This window comes from Podarcis liolepis (assembly GCF_965112155.1).
Source record: "Podarcis liolepis genome assembly, chromosome: 11".
Lineage (NCBI taxonomy): Eukaryota > Metazoa > Chordata > Lepidosauria > Squamata > Lacertidae > Podarcis > Podarcis liolepis.
In genome coordinates this window covers 54,652,521-54,680,337 of record NC_139565.1, presented here as the reverse complement: position 1 = coordinate 54,680,337, position 27,817 = coordinate 54,652,521, and the positions used below count along the sequence as shown (strand labels likewise).

The following is a 27,817-nucleotide window of genomic DNA, read 5'->3' as shown; positions in this document are numbered from 1 at the left end:
AAGGGACCTCCAGAATGAATTAAGTTCTTAACCCGAGGTACCACTATAAAGGTAAAGGAACCCCTGAGTGTTAAGTCCAGTCACGAACGACTTTGGGGTTGCAACGCTCATCTCGCTTTACTGGCCGAGGGAGCCGGCGTTTGTCCGCAGACAGTTTTTCCGGGTCATGTGGCCAGCATGACTAAGCCGCTTCTGGAGAACCAGAGCAGCGCACGGAAACGCTTTTTACCTTCCTGCCAGAGTGGTACCTATTTATCTACTTGCACTTTGCCTTGCTTTCAAACTGCTAGGTTGGCAGGAGCAGGGACTGAACTTCCCTAAACAGAGCTGCCTTCTGATGTCTTCCAAAAGTCAGATAGTTGTTTATTTCCTTGACATCTGAATGGAGGGTGTTCCACAGGGTGGGTGCCACTACCGAGATGGCCCTCTGCCTGGTTTCCTGTAACCTCGCTTTTTGCAGGGAGGGAACTGCCAGAAGGCCCTCGGAGCTGGACCTCAGATGGTAATAACTGTGGTAATAACTGTTGCTTCTTCCGTTGTCTTCCTTTACCAGAAGTAAGAAACCTTTTCTGCCAGGGAGGACCGATTGTTCTGTGTCCTCACCCCCAACAGTCACCTGTGATAGGTGGGCAGGACCTGACCTCAGCATCTTCTCATAGCACCCTCACCCCCCCAAGGAATTCTGGGAACTGTAGTTTACTCCCTCATTGAGCTACAGTTCCCAGCGCCCTGAACAAACTACCGTTCCCAGGATTCTTTGGGTGGCGTGTGTGATCTGAATGCATTCAAGTGTTCAGTTGCGTGCTCAGCTACAGCTGGACAAAAGCTCCAAGCTGTGGTGGATCTGCTATTAGGAACTGCTTGGTACAGCCCTTTTTTGTCCAGGCAGCTAGTTCAGAAGGCTTACGGCAACCCTGTTAGTCACAATAGTATGTTAGTCACATGGGCGAGGAATAAGCAAGGTGTTGTTTTGCACTGTACATAACCGAGCATGTGATTAGGGGAAGGGCACTGAGCGCATCATGCCCTGATAATTGGTAACGCTCAGCTCAAAAGTCCCCAGAGCCTGCACAAACCTGGAGGCGTAATTACTTTAGCAGGAAACGAAAAGCTTTCTTCTGCTGCTGTTTTAAAAATCTTTTTTCCACCACTTCAGTGGTACAAACAAACGCACACAGAGCGGAAATAATGGATTGCGGCGTGATCACCTCCAAAACGGTGTTGCTGCTGATCAGCCTGTTTTTTTGGGTAAGTAAGATGGAAAGAAAGCAGATCTGTATTTCGGTAGTACTTTCCTCCTGTTCTATTGACTCTTTCCTGCAGATCTAAAACAAGAGATAGATTCGCTGAGCTTAAAACACCTGTTGCTGTGAGAGTTCACTTTGTGGACAAAGCCCTTCCCCTTTATCCCAAGTAAATGTACCCTAAGATTGTGCTCAGACGTGAAGTTCTTGGGGTGCTGAAGCGGTTAAGAGTGTCAGACTGGGATTGAGTTGGGCAGCTTCCTGCAAAATATAAAATATGTAGACATCTCTGTGGTTACAGCTTGAAACTTTCCGTATTGCTTTTTCAGAAGCAGAGCTAGTAAAAGGGAAGTTAGAAATGCCCTCCGGACCCCCATCCCTGTATTAACAAGGGATGCTAAGGCACTGAAGGTGGGGGAACCTGTGACCTCAGATGCTGTTGGACTCCAAATCCCATCATCCCAAACTGTTGGCCATGCTGACAGGGGCTGATGGGAGCTGGAGTCCATCAGTCTCAGAAGGGGTGTAGGCAGTGCTTTTTTTCCCCTGGGGGGACTCAGGGGTACACATACCCCTAAACATTTTGTAAATCTTTGTACTTTTGTCCATTTACTGTATTTATTTTCCCCGATTTTAACTATAAAACAGTGGTTTTCTTGAGTCAAAATGAGTGCACCCCTAAACATTTTTTTGGGGGGGGGGAGCACTGCTGGTAGGTCTCCCCATCCCTGCATTAGAAGCACTCTGAATGCCATGTATAAAACAAGGAGCCCCTGACTAGTTTTCTAATGACTTTTAACACACATGGCGAAAGAAGAAACTCAGCAGGGGAAGGTTTACTCCTGGAATGAAGCTGCAGTAGTGGGGAAATCTTTTTACCTTTTTAATTCCTCCTTGCCATCTAACTGCTTAAGGCACAGGTTCTCTGTAGTAATGATAATAATGGTAAAAATGGTAAAAATAGCAAAGCATTTGGCAACCCTGGAATGAGAACGCCTCCGAGAAACTGAGCAGCGAAGTAGGGGACAGGATATCCTGTAACAGGGTGTGGGTTTGAGGTTTGAAGACCTGACAGAACATTCTCAGTACAGTGCTACCTCGGGTTACAGATGCTTCAGGTTACAGGCACTTCAGGTTACAGACTCTGCTCACCCAGAAATAGTACCTCGGGTTAAGAACTTTGCTTCAGGATGAGAACAGAAATCGTGCGGTGGCAGCGTGGCGGCAGCGGGAGGCCCCATTAGCTAAAGTGGTGCTTCAGGTTAAGAACAGTTTCAGGTTAAGAACAGACCTTCAGAACGAATTAAGTTCTTAACCCAACGTACCACGGTACCGTACTGATTTTGGTTTAATTGGAGCAGGGAGAAACCTGTTTGGGTGCTTTAAAAGGAATTCTGTTGGGTGTTTTTCTCTTTCCCCCCCAATATTCCATCGTTGCCCTTTAATAGCATTTGATAAAGTTGCATTTTTTCTAGGTGGCAAATTCAGCAGAAATCATATTTATTTAGAGAGATCTATTACAAGGCAGAACTGCATTTGTGAGGCAGTTGATGTTCTGGTCTGAATTAAGTGCTTATTAGGACAAGTGCGGGTGGAAATTTTTATGATGTTTTTCTTCAGGGCACTGTACTTGATTCTCACAGACCTTCATTTAATCCTCACAACAACCGTAGGCGGTAGGATAGGGTGAAAGAAAGTCACTCAGTGGGCTTCCTGGCTGAGTGGGTCTCTCTGATCCCAGCCCTGACTCTAGCCACTACACCACACTGCCTCTCTGCTTTAGATTAGGCTTTTAAACAGGCCAGCAGTCGCCAGCAGAGGATTGGCTGGGGCTGATGGGAGTTGTAGTCCAAAATTATCAGGAGTGGGCACCCGGTTGGCGGAGGCTGAAATTGTTATTTGTCTGATTAACCTCGGAAGACAAAAGTAGGGGAGCTTTACAAAAGTTACTTCTTTGTTTCCCTTCGTAGGGAAGGCCTGGAGTCAGTGATTGCCCCCATGTTTTGTGTGTGGAAATTCCCAGGTTCAAAACCCCGTCTGAAACCCTGGATTGCCACTGACCGTCAATACAGCTGATACAGTCGTACCTCGGAAGTCGAATGGAATCCGTTCCGGAAGTCCGTTCGACTTCCAAAACGTTCGGAAACCAAGGCGCGGCTTCCGATGGGCTGCAGGAAGCTCCTGCAGCCTATCGGAACCCGCGGAACCCATGTCAGACGTTCGGGTTCCAGAGAACGTTCACAAACCAGAACAATCTCTTCCAGGTTTGCAGCGTTTGGGAGCCAAAACGTTTGACTCGCAAGGCGTTCGACTTCTGAGGTACGACTGTACAGTGGTACCTCGGGATGCGAACGGGATCCGTTCCGGAGCCCCATTCGCATCCTGAATAGAACGTAAGTTGTGATGGCGCGTCTGCACGTGTGCGGCTCGCGTTTTGCTGCTTCCGTGCATGCGTGTGACGTCATTTTGAGCGTCTGCGCATGCGCGAGCGGCGGAACCCGGAAGTAACGAGCTCGAAAGAGCTCAATATGAAGCACATTCAACCCGAGGTATGACTGTACTTACTTTTTGTCATGGACTGAATGTAGAAGAGTGGTGGGAGGCACTAACTTGAGAAACCCCAAAGGACGAAGGCTCAGAGCCCGGGAATGGTGGTGGGACAATGATGAATGGTCAGAGGGAGAAGATTGGAGGATGAGATGGCCGAAGCTGAAGAGGTAACAGGGCTTAGTGAGCTGGGAGAATCTGTGTCAGAGAGAAGTCCAGAAGCAGAAGGAGAAGAGGGAGACCAAGAGGCTGGTAAAGAAGCCAGGAGGTCTCCTCTTTGTGCTGTGACAAGCTCCCCTTACCCCTGGTCTCACAGAGCCAGAAGAAGCATGAAGAGGGCATAGTCTCAGATTGCTTTGGAAGGACCTGGGAGATGAGGAGTCTTAAGCAACTGTAGGAAGGCAGCGACCATCAGCCTCCACAACTGGAGTTCCCTTCACTTACTCCGTGTGATTTATTGCTGACCCACCTTGAGGGATTGATGGTCTGACTCACTAGAAGGCTGGTAAAGGTAAAGGGACCCCTGACCATTAGGTCCAGTCGTGACCGACTCTGGGGTTGCAGCGCTCATCTCGCTTTATTGGCTGAGGGAGCCGGCGTACAGCTTCCGGGTCATGTGGCCAGCATGACTAAGCCGCTTCTGGAGAACCAGAGCAGCTCACGGAAATGGCCGTTTAGCTTCCCGCTGGAGTGGTACCTATTTACCTACTTGCACTTTGACGTGCTTTCAAACTGCTAGGTTGGCAGGAGCAGGGACCAAGCAACGGGAGCTCACCCCGTCGTGGGGATTCGAACCGCTGACCTTCTGATCAGCAAGTCCTAGGCTCTGTGGTTTAAACCACAGCACCACCCATGTCCCAGAAGGCTGGTACCTAACTAATATAGTATATGACGGCAGACAGGACAGTCACTTCTGTGGGCTAAGGCCCTATCTGCACTATACATTGAAAGCAGTACCATACCACTTTAAACGGTCACGGCTTGCCCCAAAGAATCCTGGCAACTGTCGTTTGTTAAGGATGCTGAGAGCTGTTTGGAGAGCCCCTATTTCCCTCACCGAACTATAATTCCCAGAATTCCTTGGACAAAGTGACTGATTGTTAAACACCCTTTGCTTCACTTCCTTTCATTGTTCATGGAGTACACCTGGAGTACTGTGTCCAGTTCTGGGCACCACAATTCAAGAAGGACACTGACAAACTGGAACGTGTCCAGAGGAGGGCAACCAAAATGGTCAAAGGCCTGGAAACGATGCCTTATGAGGAACGGCTAAGGGAGCTGGGCATGTTTAGCCTGGAGAAGAGGAGGTTAAGGGGTGATATGATAGCCATGTTCAAATATATAAAAGGATGTCACATAGAGGAGGGAGAAAGGTTGTTTTCTGCTGCTCCAGAGAAGTGGACACGGAGCAATGGATCCAAACTACAAGAAAGAAGATTCCACCTAAACATTAGGAAGAACTTCCTGACAGTAAGAGCTGTTTGACAGTGGAATTTGCTGCCAAGGAGTGTGGTGGAGTCTCCTACTTTGGAGGTGTTTAAGCAGAGGCTTGACAACCATATGTCAGGAGTGCTCTGATGGTATTTCCTGCTTGGCAGGGGGTTAGACTCGATGGCCCTTGTGGTCTCTTCCAACTCTATGATTCTATGATTCTATGATTCTATGATTCTATGATTCTATGTCATGTGGAAGAGCAAAGTTCCGCAGGTGCAACAGCAAAGCTGCACCTATTGAACTTTGCTCTTCCGCAGGAACCAAATAGGGAGCGGAAGAGAAGCCATGGCTAGCTTTGCATCTGGCTGTCCTCATTAGGTTTGCAAGCCAGAAGCGGGTTGTTGGGTGTCTTGCAGATCTGCACCTGTGGCTGCAAGCCATGTACTTCTTAAAAAGATGCACACACGTGTTTGCAGTGGCCACAAATGAACAGATGCATGGTAAAGAAAAAGGGAAGAAAACACAGCCGCTTCTCTCTTTCGAGTCCTCTTTAAACCACAGTGGGGATGTGCAACTGTTCATGCCCAGAACCACAATCTGAGTAACCTCTGAGTAAGAGTTGCTGGAAATCCCAGTTGGGGAGAGAGCGATGTTTAGGGTTGCCATGCAGAAATCCATAAAAATGTCTGTAAAGAAAGCTCAACAAACTTTTTGCTTCAAAGAAACCTAAACAACTTTTCTTTTCTTTTAAATAAAAATAAAAAAAATAAAAATGTGCCCCCCACCCCCGAGACAATACCATTGTAACTATCCAACCCCCCCCCCCAAATTTCAACACCTCCTGTGATGGTTTGACCCCTTTCCGTTTTAACAGTACAAATTCTACAAATGTCTTCCATATTTCCTCAAAATAATTTCTCCTGCATATCCCCTGTCTTACCTTAATAGCACATGTTAATTTATCATTAATAGCTCTATCCCACACCTCTTTTTACCACTCTTCCATTTGATATTCATCTTGCCCCATCCACTTCCTAGCTCTAATAACACATGTTATTAGATAACATGTCAATAAATTTGTGAGCAAGTCCTTCCTAGCTTGTGAACCTTCCACCCCATCATCAATTGATAACAAAGCTACCTCTGGACTTTGCGTCACCCAGTGATTTCTGTTATCTCCTTAAACACCCTTTGTCCCAGCAACTTTTCTGCAACAAAACAACACCACCACAAACTGGCTTATAAGTATAAAACCAAATTTTTATGGTTTACCACACATTGTAATTGGAGTGCTATTTTGTATCATGCAGCTTTTCAGACTGATGAAGCGTGTAGCGAAACCTGTACTGTATTATATCCGGAGAACAGGTCTCCTTTTGCCCACTTGCGTTATTCTCACCAGGGTGGTGGCTTTGATTTGCCCTCCTGTGATTGATCCATGCATACGGCTTTGTGTTTCCAGCTCAAGACCCATTGAAGAACATCTCACCCAGTTCAATCTTTGGAAAACAGCTTTCAAAAACTTTTTCATATTCTCCAGTGGGCTACCCTTGCCGTTGTGGCGGCACGGGGTTGCCGTTCTGTGACTGGACTTACGCTATTTGTTGAATGGTTCATTTATCCTGTCTGTACAGTGGTGCCCTGCAAGACGAATGCCTCGCAAGACGGAAAACTCGCTAGACGAAAGAGTTTTCCGTTTTGGAGGTGCTTCGCAAAACAAATTTCCTATGGGCTTGCTTCGCAAGACGACAATGTCTTGTGAGTTCCTGCTGGTTTTTTCCCCTCCCCCCCTTGTTCTAAGCCGCTAAGCCGCTTATCAGCTGATCCGATCAGCAGATAAGCCGCTAAAAGCCGCTAAAAGCCGCTAATAGCGCTAATCCGCTAATCCGTCAATGGGCTTGCTTCAGAAGACGAAAAAACCGCTAGACGAAGAGAATCACAGAACGGATTCTTTTCGTCTTGCGAGGCACCACTGTATAACGTTTATTGCACATGTAACTTGTTAAGATGCATTTGTACATTTATCCACTCCATGTTTACAGTATCTCCAGGCTTTGTCTTGCACATGGCACCTTAGTATGTTTGTTGTTTGAATGGTTACAAGTCTCTCTCTATTCTAGCTATTATTCTAGTAAATTTGGTTTTATACTTATAAGCCAGTTTGTGGTGTTGCTGTTTTGTTGCATTATTATTACTGTCACCATATTTGATACTTTGTGTATATACCCAGCAACTTTTCTGTCCGGATTTTCACTGTTTGAAATATAGCAACCCTAGCGATGTTGCACTCGGCTTCTCATACTCTCCAACATGTTGTGACGGAAAACCAGGACACCATCTTTGGGGCCGCACACCTGGACGAGTCACGTCACCCATGCAAGATTGTGGCCTTGGAAAAAGCTTTTTTTCCCTGGCCACCTTGCCCCAATACATGTGTTTTGAGGCACCGTGCGAGATTGTGCCTCTGAAAAAGTGCTTTTTCCCCCGGGGTGAGATTGTGGTTCCCCAAAGGACTGCCATGCACTCACAGAAAATAAAAGGGTTATTCCGTCTTGAGGGGTATGGATTCTGCTTTTGAGCTTCCCACTGTCAGCCACTGTGAGAACAAGATGCTGGACTAGATAGGCCTTTGACCTGATCTAGGAGAGTTTTCCTAAATTCTTAATTTCTCAACGCACGTAGAAATAGAAAATTGTTCAGTACTATCTGACTAGGAACCTACCTGAGCCTTCAGATCTGTATCAGAGGCCCTGCTTGCCGGCTTGCACACCTACTGATTTATTTTAACATTACGTTTATATCCTATTTTCCCTCCGGGGAGATCAAGGTAGAGCGCAGAGTTCTCCCTCCTCCCCATCTTCTCCTCCTAACACCGCTGTGAGGTAGGCTAGGCTGAGGGATGCCAACTGGGCCAGGATCCCTCAGTGAGCTTCCTGTCTGACTGGATGGGATTTTGATCTCGTCTCCCAGGATCATGGTCTGATGCTCTAACCCAGGGTTTCTCAAACTCGGGTCTCCAGTTGTTGTTGGACTACAACTCCCATCATCCCTAGCTAGCAGGACCAGTGGTTTGGGATGATGGGTATTTTAGTTTGAAAACAGCTGGAGACCCAGGAAACCTAGCAACCGAAATCACACAAGCGATATCGCAGGAATCCCATCAACTGAAAGTGGGAGAGCAGAGGAAATTGGGAGATAATTTCTGTCTGGAAACAGGCAGCTGTGACTTCCTTATTTTTGTTTCCTCACGTACCAAAATTCTGCGATGTTCCTCTGCCAAGCAAGCAAGCCTTACCTCTCACCAAAACATTTAATTTGGGCCTTAATAACCGTATTATCTCTTGCCCTGGCCTAACCTGACACAGGATTGTTGTGAGGATAAAATGTGGCTGGCACGCCATGACTGCTGCCCTCAGATTTTCAGAGGAAGGGTGAGGTTGAAATATAATTGTTTTGTAATAATGTGAGCAGGAGCAATGAGGAGGAGGTCTGGGGTGCCTTAAATAATAATTTAATGTCTTGTTGCATAAGTTGTGACAGGTTACAGCCTACTTTGTCGGAGGCACAAAATGCTTTCAGAGGTTGGTAAAGGGAAGAAAGAGAGAGAGAGAGAGAGAGAGAAAGAAAGAAAGAAAGAAAGAAAGAAAGAAAGAAAGAAAGAAAGAAAGAAGTGGTTAAAGTTAACTGTTCTGCTTAGTTTCTTTTTGTTGTGCTTTGCTCGTTGGGTGAGAAGTTCATATCTGGCAGGGGTACCCCAGGGCCCAGCAAAAAACTGGTGTGTAAGGGAGAGTGTTGAATTATTATTCAGGGTAAAGGTAAAGGGACCCCTGACCGTTAGGTCCAGTCGCGGACGACTCTGGGGTTGCGGCGCTCATCTTGCTTTATTGGCCGAGGGAGCCGGCGTACAGCTTCCAGGTCATGTGGCCAGCATGACTAAGCCGCTTCTGGCGAACCAGAGCAGCGCACGGAAATGCCGTTTACCTTCCCGCCGGAGTGGTACTTATTTATCTACTTGCACTTTGACGTGCTTTTGAACTGCTAGGTTGGCAGGAGCAGGGAACAAGCAACGGGAGCTCACCCCGTCGCGGGGATTCGAACCGCTGACCTTCTGATCAGCAAGCCCTAGGCTCTGTGGTTTAGACCACAGCACCACCTACTCCTCTGTCATCTCCAGCAACTGAAGCACCGGCTTCTCAGGGTTCAGGCCCTAACAGACACTGGACAAGTACTGGGTGAAACTGGCTTTCCTTCTCTAGAAGAAAAACAAATAAACAGATCTGTGCATCACATTCTCAATCATGCAAACACCGGGTTGTTTTTCTGGTTGCTTCCCCCGCCTCATTTTATGAAGATTGAACAGTCGGCTTTAATTTAAAACACACAGAAGGAATACATTTAGCCAAACGGGCTAGAGCGGGCACATCTCAAAATGCAAGGGAAAAAAAAACCAAAAAGCCTACCGTTTATAACAATATGAAGCCAGAACAATGAGCTGAAAGCACTCCCCTCTTCCTCCTTCCATCCTTTCCTCTCTCTCACTCTTGGCACCATTATATACGCAAGCACTAATAGAGGGTTTGCTTTCCTGAGTGTGGAGCTTTACATAGCAAAAATGGCACCATCCACGCAGGTTTGGGGGGTTCCTAGCACCTGCAGAAGTATTAAAAACACTTTAGGGGGGAACACCCCAAAACTACCCAATGAGAACTGAGCAGGCTTGGTGGGACCACAGCATAGGAGCCAAGTCCTAGGGGCTGAGGTCCCTTCGCCCCCCTAAAATCTTTGAGGGCCCCCCCAAGTTAATGGACATTGTCATGGTGTGATTGATTATGGGGGGTGGGGCATACCTATCCCTCCCAATATTTTATTCAAGTTGGCTCCCCTGGAACGGAATATTCACTTTTAGGCAGGAGGAAGATGGACTGTACCGGAATCCAGGAATGGCAGTCTGCAATCTGTATTCTCTTCACCCTCTTCTACAGTACGGAAGAAGCACTCCATGCTGCAAAAAATTATTGCAACATCCCAGTGTGGTTTTTGTGTGTGTGTGTGTGTGTGTGTGTGACAGAGAGAGAGAGAGAGAGAGAGAGAGAGAGAGAGAGAGAGAGAGAGAGAAACATTCATATGTACATTCTAAAGCAGGCATGGCCAAACTTGGCCCTCCAGATGTTTTGGGACTACAACTCCCATCATCCCTAGCTAACAGGACCAGTTGTCAGGGATGATGGGAATTGTAGTCCCAAAAACAATCTAAAGACTCTTCAGGGAGATTGGCCACATTAAGAGTCAATCTTACAGCCGAAAAGCTTATGGTTTATATATAATCAATTAATCAAAGGATCAAGAGAAAATGGAAAGTGTTTTGGGAATGCATGACCACTTATGCTTTAGAAACTATGAAGCTAGGCTTATTTTTTCGGCTCTGCCCCTGGGAGAGTGATTGTGCAGCTTGTTTGCTTAAAGTTTCAGAAGGGTGCTTGTGGAGAAATTCCACTGAGGTTCTGGTAGCTTTCCAGTCACGTGGCAGTTCATGGGAAGTTCCATAAAGTCTCTCAGAAGAGCAAAAGTTCTAGTGCATACAGTGTTGGAGAAAAGATCCAAGTCCAGTTTAAAGATGCTTAATAAGATAATAATTGGGAAGGTGTGTTGGAGCATGTGCAGAGTGCACCATGCACGCCAGGCATAGGCGAACTTGGCCCTCCAGATGTTTTGGGACTACAACTCCCATCATCCTGGACCACTAGACCTGTTAGCTAGGGATGATGGGAATTGTAGTCCCAAAACATCTGGAGGGCCAAGTTTGCCTATGCCTGCCGTACACCCACAGAGCAGCCACAGCAGGTGCTTACTAATTCTTCGGATGGGAGGGGTGTGGTTTTTAAGGCAGAGCATGTGGCCAGCGGCCAGATTAAGCCTCAACACTTTTTTTGAAGTGATACAGTAATGGAACTGTGAAATGTATACTGAAATTCACTATGGGTGAATCCTAGAATCATAGCACTGTAGAGTTCACAGAGACCCTGCGAGTCATCTAATCCAGCCCCCTGCAATGTAGGAATCTCATCCAGTATTTATGCTGCCTTCTGCCTTTTACCTCTCAAAGCGAAACTAATAAAATAACTACTCTTGATTTTAACAGCATCAAGAATCGCGGACAGCCTCAGTGGTGCAATAAGCCTATTTCTTGCATAGCTCTCAAATGATGGGGGCAGTACCCCTCTTTCTGCATATTTCTCAAATGATGGGTCATCAATTAACACCCAGTTCTATGAGAGCAGAGAAGAAGCCGTAATTTTTCTCTAAGCAAACAAGTCGTCTTATTCATTCCCTTCCACCTTTTGTGGTTTGTTGATAAAGCAACTCACATCGCTGCAATAATGTTATGCAAACTGTTTTGTGAGGTCTGCCCGAAAAGCGGTATATAAATACTGCAGTTGCAGTTCCCAGCACCCTTAGAGTCATAGAATCATAGAACTGCAGATTTGGAAGGGGTCATAAGGGTCATCTAGTCCAACCCCCGGCAAGTCAGGAATCTTCCACCCAATGTGGGGCTCCAACCCACAACCCTGAGATTAAGAGGGTCTCGTGCTCTACCAGTTGAGCCCTTAACAAACTGCATTTACCGGGGGGAAGCCAAGTGCTTTAATTCATGTGGGTGTGGTTCCGTCAAAGCAAGTATTCAGCAAACTTTCCAGAACATTTCCCCCTCCCTTTCCAAGAGTCTTGAGTTCTGAGGAAGTGTGCGTGTTGCACAAGACCTTCCAGCCAATTATAATTGGGCAACTGGAATTTTCCCATGTGTTTTTTAATCCCAGCTGAAAATAGTGATGGTGTTTTTCCCTGCGAATTTCAGAGAGTTGTGGTTGATGGCACTTAACCTATTCTTACCAGGAGAGGTAGCGGTTGCGGGAATCTGGGGTGAACTTCCTCCTTCCTAAAGAATGCCACTGAGGCCCTTATGCTAAGAAATAAATCAAATAATTAAAATATTGGGTAAGTGGTTTTGAGCCTGGCTGATTGAGCCAGAGAGTGATGCAACGACCTACTTGAAAAGAGAGCAGTTCTTACTTCTTCTGCCATGAGCTAAAGAGGTCTTTGGATTGTCAACTCTTGGGCTGACCTGACCCATATGACGGGTGTGCCACTCATCATTCTGGTTAAACCTCTTGAGATAAAGACGCCATCTTCTAAGTGCGGGAAAGTCTGAGTGCACTCGAGCGTTGAGCAAGCTAAGTTTTTGCTTTAAGAAGAAGGTATTGCTGTGAAAGAAGGCTTTCTCTGAGGCCTTACTTGGACTGTACATTTGAAGCAGTGTTATACCACTTTGAATGATATCCCCCCAAGAATCCAAGTTAGTGTGATTTGTTAAAGTTGCTGAGAGTTGCTTGTTGTTGTTTAGTCATTTAGTCGTGTCCGACTCTTCATGACCCCATGGACCAGAGCACTCCAGGCACTCCTGTCTTCCACTGCCTCCCGCAGTTTGGTCAAACTCATGCTGGTAGCTTCAAGAACACTGTCCAACCATCTCGTCCTCTGTCGTCCCCTTCTCCTCGTGCCCTCAATCTTTCCCAGCATCAGGGTCTTTTCCAGGCAGTCTTCTCTTCTCATGAGGTGGCCAAAGTACTGGAGCCTCAGCTTCAGGATCTGTCCTTCCAGTGAGCACTCAGGGCTGATTTCCTTCAGAATGGATAGGTTTTGATCTTCTTGCAGTCCATGGGACTCTCAAGAGTCTCCTCCAGCACCAGAATTCAAAAGCATCAATTCTTTGCCGATCAGCCTTCTTTATGGTCCAGCTCTCACTTCCATACATCACTAGAGAGTTGCTTGGTGAACCACTATTCCCCTCCCAGAGCCACAGTCCTCAGTGCGTTGCAATAGTCAATCCTTCTTTCCCAAAGAACTCTGGAATTGCAGTTCCGAGAGCAGAACAGGGGGTCTCCCAATGACTCTCAGCACCCTTAACAAATTAGTTCCTAGGATTCTTTTTGGGGAAGGTATCTAGTTGGCTTCTGTGGATGCTTTTATTAATAGTACAGTGGAGCTGTCTGGGTTGTAATTCGGCACAGCTTTTTTTTTCAATTTGTCAATCTTTGGTGGAGATAGATCTTTGCGGTCCCTTCTCCATCTTCAGATTTTGCATATACAGTCTAAGTGTATATTAGGGTTGCTGTACGTCTGGACATACCGAGACATTTCCAGAACATGCTTGGAATAATGCTGTCGGAAGCAGTGTCCGAGCAGAAATTGGCAAAAATGTCCCGGAAAATCTGGATGCATGTCGGCAGTGTAGTTTTTGGCGATTTTATTTTTAAAAAAGCTCCAAAAGGTCCACTTTTTGTAATTTTGCTCAAAAAGTTCAACAACAAAACTAAAAAAAGCTCAATAACTTTGCCCCCACCCCATAACCTGTGTGTCTGGATTTTCACTAATTGAAATACGGCAACCCTAGCATATATTCCCCTTTTTAAAAAAGTACTGTGAAATAACTGGAAGATTGATAGGTTTGTTTGTGCCTTTAAGAAGCCTTCTGGGAAGCTGTGTTTGTTGCTACAGATGACCCTTTTAAACTTATCTCTTCCTATGTTGAAAGGAAGGAGCCACAAAGACTGCAAGTCTATGTATGCATGTCTCTATTACAAATCAGTTCTGATGCATTTAATAGGGTTTAGTTTCTGGGAACTGACGTTGTTTTTAAGTGCTGTGATGTCCAAGCTAGCTAGGCAAAAGAGGAAGCATTTGCACTTTTAATAGTATGACAAGTTAATATCATGAACTACATCACATGAGTCTGCCTCATCATGTTCCTTATTGTTCGGCTTGGCGTGCAGAATTTCCAAGCAAATTTGTCCTCTTAATATTTTGTATTTGAGTATGTTTGTCTTTGTTTGTGTTGTATACACTCCACTACATCCTGCCAGGTTTTTTTAGGTCAGGTAACCAGAACTAGGGATGCGGGTGGTGCTGTGGGTTAAACCACAGAGCCTAGGACTTGCCGATCAGAAGGTCGGTGGTTCGAATCCCTGTGACAGGGTGAGCTCCCGTTGCTTGGTCCCTGCTCATGCCAACCTAGCAGTTCGAAAGCACGTCAAAGTGCAAGTAGATAAATAGGTACCACTCTAGCGCATAGCTGTCAAGTGTCCCTTATTTGAAGGGGCAGTCCCTTATTCCAGCGCCATGTCCCGCTGCTGTCCCTTATTGATGGATGTCCCTTAAATTTCCCTTAAATGATGTCCCTTAAATTTCAAAGGAAGCAGCTCCTCTCCCTCCCTCCCTGCCGGCCAGGGAGGAGGGAGGCTCCAACTGTGTTGCTTGGCTGTGTTGCTCACCCAATAAGAAGTCTAAGAACGACTGGGGGTGGAGCTTGCATGCCTTGTGTGTGGCTAGTTAATGCAAGCTGAGGGGTTTTTTGAATGCTGGACGCCATTTTGTTGCATGTGCTGCTGCAAACTTTGCAGTGCAAAGTCAGGCTGGGGAGCCATCTTATGTTGAGGCTGCATAGGCCTTGTGGTGCATGTGATTCAGATTCTATTCAGTTGAACCTCTGGTTACAAAGTTGGTTGGACAGTGTTCTCGAAGCTACCAGCATGAGTTTGACCAGACTGCAGGAGGACAGGAAGAATGGAGTGCCTGGAACAGGTGAGGCCGCAGGTCCCTTATTTTGGCTGTTGGTCCCTTATTTTCAAGGCTGCTGGTCCCTTATTTTCAAATCTGTAAGTTGACACCTATGCTCCAGCGGGAAGGTAAACAGCGTTTCCGTGTGCTGCTCTGGTTTGCCAGAAGCGGCTTACTCATACCGGCCACACGACCCGGAAGCTGTACACCGGCTCCCTCAGCCAATAAAGCGAGATGAGCGCCGCAACCCCAGAGTCCGCCACGACTGGACCTAATGGTCAGGGGTCCCTTTACCTTTACCTTTAACCAGAACTAACAAATGAGAACTCTTGCTCAGGGGTCAGCAAACTTTTCCAGCAGAGGGCCAGTCCACTGTCCCTCAGACCTTGTGGGGCCCCCGGATTATATTTTGGAAAGGAAAAAAACAGAACAAATTCCTATGCCCCACAAATAACCCAGAGATGCATTTTAAATAAAAGGACACATTCTACTCATGTAAAAACAGGCTGATTCCCGGACAGTCTGTGGGCCTCCGGGCCTTAGTTTCCCTACCCATGCTCTTGCTGGTGCGGTGCAATGGTTGAATTGCAAGTGTTTTCACCGTTGTGTTGATGTGTCAGATGCAATCACACACAACTGGAAAGCTAACCATTGCCTGTCCGCAGCAAATTTGCTATCAGCCCCAGTCAGCACAACTCTACTGGTTGGGGCTTATGTGAGTTGCGGTCCAAACTTTCCAAAGGGCACCAGGTTGGTGAAGTCTGTTATAGAGTCTGCCTTTCCTTTCAACTAGAGGGTTTCTCTGTAGGAAGGAACATTTTTCAGAAGGAAGTTTTCCATGACCGCTGTAATAATCAACCGTCGTTTCAGAACAAAATGTATTTTTAAATCAGAAGCATGACAAATGTCGGTCTTATGCCTGATGGACTTAATTTAAGGCCAAGCACATGGTTAGAATTATACTGAGAGCAAATAAGACTGTTGACCGCTGACAGATGATTAGTTGGCGTCTTTGTTCCAAAGATGAGCTCATAGTTTCCCTAGAAGACCTATAATGTTCGTTCAGGCCTGGCCCTATCATTTGGCAACGTGAGACTATGTCCTCGGGTAAGAGATGCGGCAGAAAGGGTCAGCCTCCTGGTTGTACTGTTTGGTTGGGGATCAAAGCTTATCTAACACCAAGTTCCCCTGCTGATCTTCGTCAGGACTCAGAGCAAAGCAACATCAGAACCTGGAGACACACTACTGGTTGACCACTGTGAGAACAGGGTGACGGACCTTTGGTCTGATTCAGCAGGGATGTTCTTAAGTTAACTCTGAAAATGGTGTATCAATGGTATTTAATTCCAGTAAAATTGGCTAAAATTTATAAATTAAAATACCTGTGTTGGAGATGCAAGAAAGAAATAGGAACAATGTTTCACATGTGGTGGGAATGCCGATCTATTAAACAATTTTGGAATGAAATATATGAAGGAATCAAAAAGATGTTTAAAATATCTTTTAGTAAAAAACCGGAGGCATTCCTTTTAGGTATAATCACAAATCACAAACGATACTCCTGACAATCAAAGGAAAGTATTCCTCTATGCGACAACAGCTGCCAGGATGATGCTCATAGCAAAATATTGGAAAGGGAGAAAAATTCCATCAATGAAAGAATGGCAAATTAAATTTTGTGAATATATACATCTGGCAAGACTCACAGAATTCATAAGGGGACAATCGGACTAAAATTTATTAAAAGAATGGGGATGTGCTAAAGAGTATATGAAAAAACATTGTTCTGGAGTAAGCATATCGGTATGTAATGAATGATGCTTTGCAGGGTTAAAGAAAGAAAAAAATGGTGTTAAAAGTATAAAGCTAGAAGTAATCTACATTAGACACATCAACTTAGAAAGAGTAAAAATTTTGAGGTCTTAGAACAAAGGAAGGATGTCAATATGTGTATATGTATGTAATGACTAGATTAGAATGTTGATATGGTTTTATTTGTAGATGTGTGTTTTTGTTTTTTGTTGGTTTTTTGTTGTTCTTTTTTCTTTTGTGTTCTGTCCCCCCCCCCTTGTTTGTACTGTTTTATTTCGGATTCAATGTTTGTAATTTTTGTTGTGATTTTGCATTGAAAATAAAAAATATATGGTAATAAAAAAATTAATTCTGAATTGTAGTAGGCAAGTTGTCTCGCAGCAATATGGAAACTAGGTCAAATCCTGTGGCTAGATCCAGCACAGACCAGTCTTGGAAGGAGTCATTCGGGTTCACTGGGAACCGGGTGGAGGAAGTCATAGTAGTTTAAACTGGTTTATCTGATACCATTTTGAAACAACATTTTGCTTTATATTAAGGCTGCAGCAGCTGGACTTTCTTATGTTGGCGCATACGTCCTCAACACCTACAAGGAATATGACCCTTTCCTCCAGGATAAATACCCTCTCCTGCCGGCTGTCATCATCATTTGTGTTGCCGTGGTGATGTTCGTTATCGGCCTCATTGGCTGCTGTGCTACAATCCGTGAATCCAAGATTGGGTTGGGAGTGGTAAGTAAGGAGTGCATCACTGAAAATGCCTTCTGTAACAATTCCATGCTGCCAGAGAGAGGGAATCAGGGAGGACAAGGGCTTGTCCACACTTCCACTTTTCCACGGGGCTGAATGGTTTCCTGCTTGCTCCACTGCTTTTCCCGGACAAACCCGCTCTTTAGAGCTTAATTGGAGCAACTGTTAATCCGCTGAAAACCTGATTGATGCTTATTCCGATTCAGTGGTAAATATCAGGTTTTCCTGGGAGAAAGCGGCAGGACAACTGAAAGCCTGAATGAGCCCCAAGTGTCTGTCCACACGCTTCCAGACAAGTCATTTGCCCTATGGCTTACCTTCCCGTTGCTGGGGCCATGTACCATATTTTTCGCTCCATAAGACGCATTTTTCCCCTCCTAAAAAGTAAGGGGAAATGTGTGTGCGTCTTACGGAGCGAATGCAGGCGGGAGGCTCTGCTTAGTGCTCCCTTTAAAGAGCTGCGTGGAGCATGCGTAGAAAAGCCCCCAAGAGTGTGTGCACTCTTTAAAGGGAGTGCGGCTCTTGGGGGAGCTTTTATTCCCCTGTCCGGGAGAGTCTTCGCGCGGCTATCCCAGAAGCCAAAACAGCAAGAGGCTATCCAAGAAGCCAGATCCCTCTTGCTGTTCTGGCTTCTGGGATTCAGAATATTTTTTTTCCTTGTTTTCCTCCTCCAAAAACTAGGTGCGTCTTATTGTCTGGTGTGTTTTATGGAGCGAAAAATACGGAGGTTTCTTGAAGGAAAGGTCATTACCATGTAAAATTTGTGGCTGGAGATCTCTTAAGCCCACTTGAGACTGAATTCCGTCATGACTAAGAAGACTTCAGAAGAGGATGGGAGCATTAATGTGAACTACACCACGTGACAGCTCTTCAGATATTTGTAGATGGCTATCATATCTGTGATTCTCCAGTGGTTTGGCTTCACTCCGTTGTTTCTCGAGACAGACGGATGCCAACCAACCAACCAATATCATATCACTTCTCAGTCTCCTCTTCTCCAGAGTAAACATACCCAGCTCCCTCAACCGTTCCTCATAAGCCTTGGTTTCTGGACCCTTTCTCATTGTGCTTATCATCCTCTGCACGTGTTCTAGCTTGTCAATATCCTTCTTAAATTGTGGTGCCCAGAATTGGACACAGGACTCTAGGTGATGCTAGGCAACAGGTCTCTCTCATCCCCACCCCTCACACAAGGCTTCTTCACCCCAGCCTGTCATCTTAGATGTCTACAACACCTGTACACCAGCCTCTTCCTAACTAATTCTTCTTTTCCTCCAGTTCCTGATCATTATCCTGTTGGTCTTCATTGCTGAAGTGGCAGCTTTTGTCCTTGGATTCATTTACAAAGGACAGGTGGGTAAAAACAGACATATGTACTCTGTACCAATGATGAGGGCGGGCGGGCGAGGTGGGTGGTGGAAATGCAATTATGAATTTCTCTCATTCCATGAAGACTGGGAGGCTCAACCACCTTTCCATTTACCCCTCCACTTTCCCCCAGGAAAACCTACAGTTTAGTGCTGAATCGGAACAAACAGCAATCGGGTTTTCCATGAATTGCCATTTGTTCCAATTTAGCACTAAAGAGCAGGTTTTCCAGGGGAAAGCAGTGGGTCAAAGAAATAACTGCTCAGACCCATGCTCTCTAGGATTGGGACAACTGGGAGTGTGGATGAGCTTTGGGCCAGAGTGGTGGTTAACCATACCAACCCAGAGCCAATTTCACAGCATACATTCAAAACGCTACGATGCAACTTTAAGCAGTCATGGCTGCACCCCGAAGAATTGTGGGAGTTGCAGTTTGTTAAGGATGCCTAAAGTAAGCCTATTCCCCTCAAAGGTGACGCTGTGGTCTAAACCACTGAGCCTCTTGGACTTGCTGATGGGAGGTCGGCAGTTCAAATCCATATGCTGGGGTGAGCTCCCGTTGCTCTGTCCCAGGCATAGGCAAACTCCCCCCCTCCAGATGTTTGGGACTACAATTCCCATCATCCCTAGCTAACAGGACCAGTGGTCAGGGATGATGGGAATTGTAGTCCCAAACATCTGGAGAGCCAGAGTTTGCATAGGCCTGCTCTGTCCCAACCCGCAAAAGCTGTATGCAGACAAATGCCGGCTCCCTTGGACTGAAAGCAAGATGAGCGCTGCAACCCCATAGCCAAATTTGACAGGACTTAACTGTCCAGGGGTCCTTTACCTTTACTTTTACTTATTCCCCTCACAGAGCTACAATTCCCAGAGTTTCCTGTGAAGAGGGATTGCTTGTTAAATCACTCTGGAAATGGTTTTTTAAAATGCAAATATCATCACTTGGGAAGGGAGTCTGTGCTGGGAACTGCTGGGTCCACAAGGAAAGCAGAATAAGGCATTGAACCCTTTTCTTTATTGTTGGCGATTGCCGCTTCAGAAAGAGAAATACAAAGGAGGAATTTCCTCCCAATACAAATACAACTTCAGAGGAGAGGCTTTCCTCAGCTGAGGGGCTGCAATGATCTTCTCTGTTTTTTGCAGTTGAGGGGCTTTCCGTTCTTGAACAAAACCCTCACATTTCTGTCTTCCTACAGGTAAAAACAGATTTGCATGAACCAATGGTGCAATCATTCAAGAACTATGACGGGAAAACGGAAGAGTCTCACATCATAGATTACTTACAGCAAGAGGTTGGGAAACTTTATGTTCTGTTTAAAATTATCGTCACAAACTTCCTCCTCTGGTTGAAAATCCTGTTATTAGTCCTAGAACTATGAATGTTGGCTCATCTTGCATACTTTATCCTGTTTGCAGTTTCCTTCCAGTCCCCCCCCCTTTTTAAAGAAATAACTACAGGAAAAATATCTAGTGGGCTGTTCCAGATACAGTGGTACCTTGGGTTAAATACTTAATTCGTTCCGGAGGTCCGATCTTAACCTGAAACTGTTCTTAACCTGAAGCACCACTTTAGCTAATGGGGCCTCCCGCTGCCACCGTGCTGCCAGAGCACGATTTCTGTTCTCATCCTGAAGCAAAGTTCTTAACCCGAGGTACTATTTCTGGGTTAGCGGAGTCTGTAAACTGAAGCGTCTGTAACCTGAAGCGTATGTAACCTGAGGTACCACTGTAATCTGTTTCAGGGGTTTGTTTGTTTTAGTGTGCAGTTGGACAAGGGATGCTTTGCTTTGTGAATGTTCCCTTCCATTCTGCCAATATTTTGCAGGAAGGATTCAATCACACAATGGCGAATGTAGGTTTGCACAGTCAGCTTGAATTAACACAGTCTTGGGCACTAAAGCCACTTAAAAACATATATAGATTTTTTTTTGTGGTAAGGAAAAGTGATAAGCAAATGCACTGAAAAGTGGGGTATAATAACCAATTGACAGGCAGTCATAAATCACCTCTGTGCAAACAAATAAGAATGTGTTCAAATCAGAGTGGATATTCAGTAAAGAGCAGGAGTCATATAACCACCTCACAGACTTTGTGCAAACATATCAGGATAAATGCTGGATGAACAAGGCTTCTGGAGACACACATTCACCCCAAATGTAGTTGTTTCGCAAAATTAAACTAAGTCATTTCCTGATCTTGTGCAATCCATTCTTATTTCAAAAGGCCTATGTTCTACTTACTAAGTGTAAAAAACAATGATTTAATACAGAAGCGAAACCTATTTCAGAGATCATATTCCCATTAAATCTATCCCACATTTTCATCAAGCCTGAAAGATGCAGCTTTTAAAAACAATGGACCGGTCAGCTTCTTAAGTCACACAAACATTTTGAAGACAGAGGAATTATGTCCAGGAAATGTTTGCTCAATGTGATAGCAGATGTGCTTTTCCACTGGTATAAACCAACTGGCTAAATTCCATAATTGTGATACATAATCGTCTATTTACTGCAATTGCTTTTGCCGAGTTTCTTTTAGCTGGAGCCTCTTTCATTATTCTTTTGATTCTTGCATCAGTTGCGTATACACTGGTACCTCTGGTTACGAACTTAATTTGTTCCGGAGCTCTGTTCTTAACCTGAAACTGTTCTTAACCTGAAGACCACTTTAGCTAATGGGGCCTCCCGCAGCCTCCCGCTGCCGCCGCACGATTTCTGTTCTCATCCTGAAGCAAAGTTCTTAACCCGAGGTACTATTTCCAGGTTAGCAGAGTCTGTAACCCAAAGTGTTTGTAACCCGAGGTACCACTGTATTCTCTCTGTGTATTGCAGAGTGGTCCTTGTGCAAGTGTAAGGGTTAGCCGCTTGTGCCTCCTTGTATCAGAACTTAGACGTCTTGTATTAGTAACACAGTTGTGTCAAAACAGACTCCCTGCAGCCTCTGATTATGCATTTCAAAAATGTAATTGCAGTGTTTTCATGAGGCTCAATACATTTTTTAAAGATGGCTCAAACAAGGCAACAGTTCTTTTTTTGTTTAAAGATTTGTAACACATACTTTTGAGATCTCATACGTTCTTGAAAGTGACACACACCCTGTTTGCTTTCATTCACGATTTCAATCTTTGCAGCTTCAATGTTGCGGAGTCGACAACTACACCGACTGGATTGGCAGCCAATGGTTCAACGCCACCGGCAACCACAGCGTTCCTGTAAGCTGCTGCAAGCGAGACGTCATTAAGGAAAACTGCACAGGGCAGCTGAGTGACCTGAAGTTTCTCAATACACAAGTAAGGGCACGTTGCATTCAGGACTTGCATGGGAATAACAGAATTGCTGGGGACCTGGAACCAAAGGCTGGTGCAATCCATCTCTTAAGATGATTGCAAGGTGTAAATAAAGCAGCAAGATTTTGAAAATCCTAACATTCGGGATTTCTGGCTACCCTTCAGATCAGTTCTGGCAGAGATTCCACACTGGCTAACACAAATAATGACACTTTATCCAGCCATCAGTTCTTTCCTGTTTTGTTTTTGTGGCAGTGGTGTAAACTGCTGATATCTGCAACTGTAACGGATGGGGGAGACATTCAGTTCTGTTAGCATTTTGATGGGAAACAGCATAACTTGTCCTTCCCAAACCAAAGCAGGAACAAAAACATCACCACCTTTGAAATTCGACCTTGTCCAAATTTTGCAGTGCAGTTCTCAAACCCAAACGATGTGTACAAACGTGTACATGTTCGTGAAGATAGCATACAAAGTGCACCGAAGTTGGGGAAATTGCATACCAAAAAAAAATATGTGTTTATTAGGAGGAAAATTACACTGGAAAGGTGAAAAACTTTCAAGGGGTGTTTTTTTAAAAAAAAAATGCAATTTGCTTAAGAAATTGTGTGAACTGAATTTAAGGTGGGGAAATTGAGAGGGCCAAAATAGATTTCTCTTTCCTTAATGGCCATTCTCTCTCTCTCTTTCTCTCCCCTACATCTGCAAATTCTCCCTGCAGGGCTGTGAGGAGAAGGTGGAGTCTATTCTGCAGAGTGTCCTCAACTACGCTATGCTTGTCATCCTAGGATTTGCCATTGTGAAGGTATTTATACTCTGACCTTGACACGAATGCCCCAGAGCAGAAAGGTACACAGTCTGAACCATAAATTAAACAACAAGTTTCAAAACAGCATTAAATCGAAACAAAGGATTCAGGCTACCGTGCAAGTTTTTCAGTGCTAGGTGGAAACCTTCCAATTTGCCCTGGGCATTTTATACTTCAGGTGATGTTTAAAAATTCTGTTTTATCCTGCCTTTAGCGTCTTTTGATTTTTTTGTTTGGTTCTGTTTTGTGTTGCTACTGCCTTCGTGTTCAGAATGTGACCTTCCTGGTAATATCATAGGATTGCAAAGTGGGAAGAGTCCCCAGGAAGGGCAGTTGCTGGTTCGTGGTGAGAGAATGAACTAGGTGAAACTTTGTGGCCTGTTCCATCAGGGCCTTAAGTTTTGATTCCCTCTGAATCCTTGGTTTGCTTAGCCTTTGCCTTGCCATTATCCAGTATGTTTCTGAAAGCATAATCAAACAACATTGCCACCTGTAGGCAAGCAAAATTTAGTGCTTCCCAATTGCCTGTAGTGCTCCTTTAAAGAAACTAGAATCTGACAGGTATTCCAGTGGCACTGGGACAGTGTTTTTATTTCATGTTCATAGTTAGCCTATACAGTGGTACCTCGGTTCTCCAACGTAATCCTTTCTGGGAGTCCGTTCGACTTCCAAAACATTCAAAAACCAAGGCTCTGATTGGCTGCAGGAGCTTCCAGCACTCAAGCAGAAGTTGTGTTGGACGTTCCACTTCCGGAAAACATTCGAAAACCAGAACACTTACTTCCGGGTTTGTGGCGTTCAGGAGCCGATTTGTTCATCAACTAAGCCATTTGAGAACCAAGGTTCCACTGTATACCCTTTCGTATTTCAGCAGAAATCTCTCAGCGGCGTATGAATCCCAATGAAAAGGAATAAATAAAAGCAATTTGTGCAAATTTCGCATTCGAAACCAAGCAAAACAACAAAGAACCACAAATGCAAATATACAAGACATCAGGATATACAGTGGTACCTCGCAAGACGAATGCCTCGCAAGACAAAAAACTCGCTAGACGAAAGGTTTTTCCGTTTTCGATTTGCCTCGCAAGACGAATTTCCCTATGGGCTTGCTTCGCAAGACGAAAACGTCTCGCCACTTTTTTTTCTTTGTCTAAAAACAAAGACATGTTTTGTTTAAAAAGTTAATTTATTTTCCCTTAAATTTTTGAACTGCTCTTTACAGTATGTGAGCAGTTAATAAACTGTTGTTGTACCAAATTTGGCTTTGTTTGGACTTTTTTTGACCATAGGAACGCATTAATTGATTTTCAATGCATTCCTATGGGATTTCGTGATTCGCAAGACGAAAAATTCGCTAGACGACAAAAATTGCGGAACGAATTAATTTCGTCTTGCGGGGCACCACTGTATCAAGATATATCAAAATGCGACATAATAATGTTATAAGCATTTCATAAATGTTACAGGAAAGATAGAGGGTAGGATTCATAGAAGTTGGAAGGGACCACGAAGATCATCTAGTCCAAGCCTCTGCAATGCAAGAATCCTTTACCCAACATAGGACTTGAACCCATGACCTTAAAATTAAGAGTCTCATGCTCTACCAGCTGAGCTACCCATCTAATGAGTCCCATCCATGGAAGCCTTGCACAAGGACTTCCACTTCCACAATGGGGCTTCCACCCTCTCCCCTGCCCTGCCGCCCACCTGTGCCCCCGATATTGGCTCTGTGGGGGTCAGAAGAACCCCCAGAACAACATGTGGGGCACAGAGAAGAAGGGAAATTGTTTCATCTGGCGAGCTGAAATGCTTGACAAAGCGCAACGTTGAATTCCTCCCATGATGCCATTTCCAAAATCTGCACATTCCCAGAACTCAAAACTAATCCAAGTACATAACCCCCAAATACACCCAACTATCTCCTTACGTGGGTGGCATTGTGGGTTAAACCACAGAGCCTAGGGCTTGCTGATCAGAAGGTCGGCAGTTCGAATCCCCGCGACGGGGTGAGCTCCCGTTGCTCGGTCCCTCCTCCTGCCAGCCTAGCAGTTTGAAAGCACGTCAAAGTTCAAGTAGATAAATAGGTACCACTCCAGCAGGAAGGTAAACAGCGTTTCTGTGCGCTGCTCTGGTTCACCAGAAGCAGCTTAGTTATACTGGCCACATTACCCGGAAGCTGTCTGTGGAAAGACGCTGGCTCCCTCGGCCAATAAAGCGAGATGAGCGCCGCAACCCCAGAGTCGGTCATGACTGGACCTAATGGTCAGGGGTCACTTTACCCTTTACCTTTACCTCCTTACAGCCACTAAATCATTCCATCTATTTAAGTTTAAATAGATTACAAAAGGGGGCCTTAATATGGGCAGTGGGGTGGGGATTCAACTTTCAAACTCTTTAAGCGCCATGAACATTGCTGGTTCTATTTAAAATAATAACAATAACCTTCTCGTTTCAGTTCTTTGGAATGCTTAGTGTCTGCGTGCTGACCTGCAAAAGAGAACAGCACAACGGTTACCATCCTTTGTCGGGGACATTCGCTTGACCGGAAGATGGAGAGTGACCCTTCGTTCTGCTCTTCCAAGATAAAATGGACTTGGGAAAGATGCTCTGAGCAGAAAATGTTTTGCCTGCTTTTGTAAAATGCTGAATCCTTATCTGGGTGAACAGAAAGGGGATTCCTTTCAAAGCTTCTTATTAAATGTGACCTGACTTGGATTTAACCTAGCTACTGGTGATTCCACTTGAGAATCTTTGACGTAGTTCAGGCGTAGGAAATTTGTGTCCAGATGTTTCTAAACGACAACGCCTTGTGGAACGCCCTCCCACCAGATGTCAAAGAAACAAACAACTATCTGACTTTTAGAAGACATCTGAAGGCAGCCCTGTTTAGGGAAGCTTTTCATATATGATGAATTAATTGTATTTTAATATTTTGCTGGAAGCCGCCCAGAGTGGCTGGGGGAACCCAACCAGATGGGCGGTGTATAAATAATAAATTATTATTAAATTATGTTATTATCACTCCTGACCATTGGCCATGGAGTTGTAGTTTAGCAACATCTGGAGGGGCAGAGGTTCCCCACACCTGATGTAGTTGAACTGAAGTGACTCCCTTTCCTTACAACAGCATATGAAGCCTTAAACCTTAAAAGGTAGCCCAGCAGGTACCATTCTGACGTTTCACAGGTGAATGTGGTTCTCCCCTCCTCCCCAAACCTTGTTAGATTTATTAACATAAATTATTTTTCAAACTATTAAAGGACTCGGTGTATTTTCCCTTGCCTGCTGGGTGTTCTGAATGCAGGAGAAGGTTTTCAGCATTCAGCAGCGAAAGACAGTCAGAGAGGAATCTTGTCTCACTTCTTGGAACGTGGGCACTGCAAAATAACAGATAGATTTTAAGTGAGTGTTGGCATTTGCTGGAGGTTTTGGACAGCTGCTAATTTCACCTGGGACTATCAGCATTCAGATGTGAATGTCAACATGGTACCACCATCCACATTCCCTACCTAGACTCTTAAGGGTGGAGGGGTGAAACCTTTGCATGTTGTGCTCACAACTAAACAGCTACTGATGTCAGCTTCGATAATCTAATTCACACCAACACCAGCTTTTCACACACGATGAAGTGACCAGCAGTATAAACCTGATAGCACTAGACAGTGTCTGGATTAAGGCTGTGTGATCCTGAGATCCATGCTTAGTCACTTGCCTTGTTGACGTTTGCACTGGATCAATCCCATGCCATATCTCAAAGCACCAGAATGCATATGAAATCTCCTGGCTGGACTGGGAGCGTAATGTCGGGTGGAGCAACTCTGTACACACTGCAGTTCAATGTGGAAATTTGTTAAGGGTTTTGTGCTGCTTAACTTTAGGAGTGATTGGAACACACCTGAATCCTACATCTTTAGAGAGTGTGCTGATAAACCATTCCAAGCAAATACGATTTGAACAGCCACTTGCAAGTGTATCATAGTGAAGATATAGTGCAGGCTTTATTTATGCTTTGCATTGTTTTACTTGCTTCTTGTATCACATTTATTTAATACATACAGCGTCCTTTGCGCTTTTGTGAACGGTGGAACAACTTAGGTATCATACGTACTGTTGAAAAATAAAATGACACTTCCCTTTTTCCAAACACCTTTGCTTTAGTTTCTTGAGGGCTTCAGGAATATTTGGACTATAGATAAATAAGTCCCCTTTTAACCCCAAATAAATAAATAAATAAAGGTTAATTACATGATGTTTTATTTTTGTTATGTACTGAGTTGAATAGGATCCAAACTGCAGCAGTCTGACTGGTCCTAGAACAATAGGATCCAAAATGCAGCAGTCTGATTAGTCCTAGAACAATAGGATTCAGAATGCAGCAGTCTGATTGGTCCTAGAACAATGCAGCAATATGATTGGTTGGCAGGAACCACCCAATCCTGCTCCAGATAGAAGTGAATCCACAACCTGATTGGCTTACAGTAGAATTCCGGAATTAGCCAATCATGTGCAGCCCATTGTGTAAATAATGTATATAAAGCAGATACTGTGAGGGGACTTTCATTCATTCCTCCTCACCACTATGAGCTGAATAAAGAGCATGAAATCACTTTGAGTATATTTCAATTTTAAAGAGAATGAAATGGCTGGATGGGAGAGAAATCGTATTAAGAGAGAAACAAGAGACCTGCTTCACCTGTCACATTCAGCAAAATTATAGCTTTCTGGAACCATGCAAATGCGTTGGCTCTGAGAGACAAGCTGCCCCCCACTTAGTTCCTCCCCAGTCCTTTTGGCATGGCACTGTGGGGCAGGCAGCTAAGCCAAGGTTTGACCTGACATGCAGCTGAGACCACGGTTAATCTCTCTCCTTAATCACGATCTGCAGCTAGGGACAAACAGTTCATGAGGGGGGTTAGGACTCTCTACTCCCCTCGCAGAGCTACAATTCTCAGAGCGG

The 27,817-nt window shown here is 44.9% G+C and overlaps 1 protein-coding gene across 1 annotated transcript; it reads left to right on the top strand.

The window, feature by feature from the left end:
* Positions 1-979: 979 nt before the first annotated feature.
* LOC310689043 (tetraspanin-36-like) lies at positions 980-27,004 on the top strand. The gene is made up of 7 exons (XM_083466293.1): positions 980-1,248; positions 17,189-17,380; positions 18,677-18,751; positions 19,963-20,058; positions 21,897-22,055; positions 22,774-22,857; positions 25,316-27,004. The coding sequence occupies exons 1-7, from the start codon at positions 1,189-1,191 to the stop codon at positions 25,400-25,402; spliced, it is 753 nt and encodes a 250-aa protein (XP_083322419.1). The 5' UTR covers positions 980-1,188; the 3' UTR covers positions 25,403-27,004.
* Positions 27,005-27,817: the final 813 nt, after the last annotated feature.

Coding starts and splice junctions, on each gene's coding strand:
- LOC310689043 (XM_083466293.1), top strand. CDS start 1,189: ATGGATTGCGGCGTGATCACCTCCAAAACGGTGTTGCTGCTGATCAGC. Junction 20,059..21,896: donor TAGATTACTTACAGCAAGAG/GTTGGGAAACTT, acceptor CAATCTTTGCAG/CTTCAATGTTGCGGAGTCGA. Junction 22,858..25,315: donor TAGGATTTGCCATTGTGAAG/GTATTTATACTC, acceptor TTCTCGTTTCAG/TTCTTTGGAATGCTTAGTGT.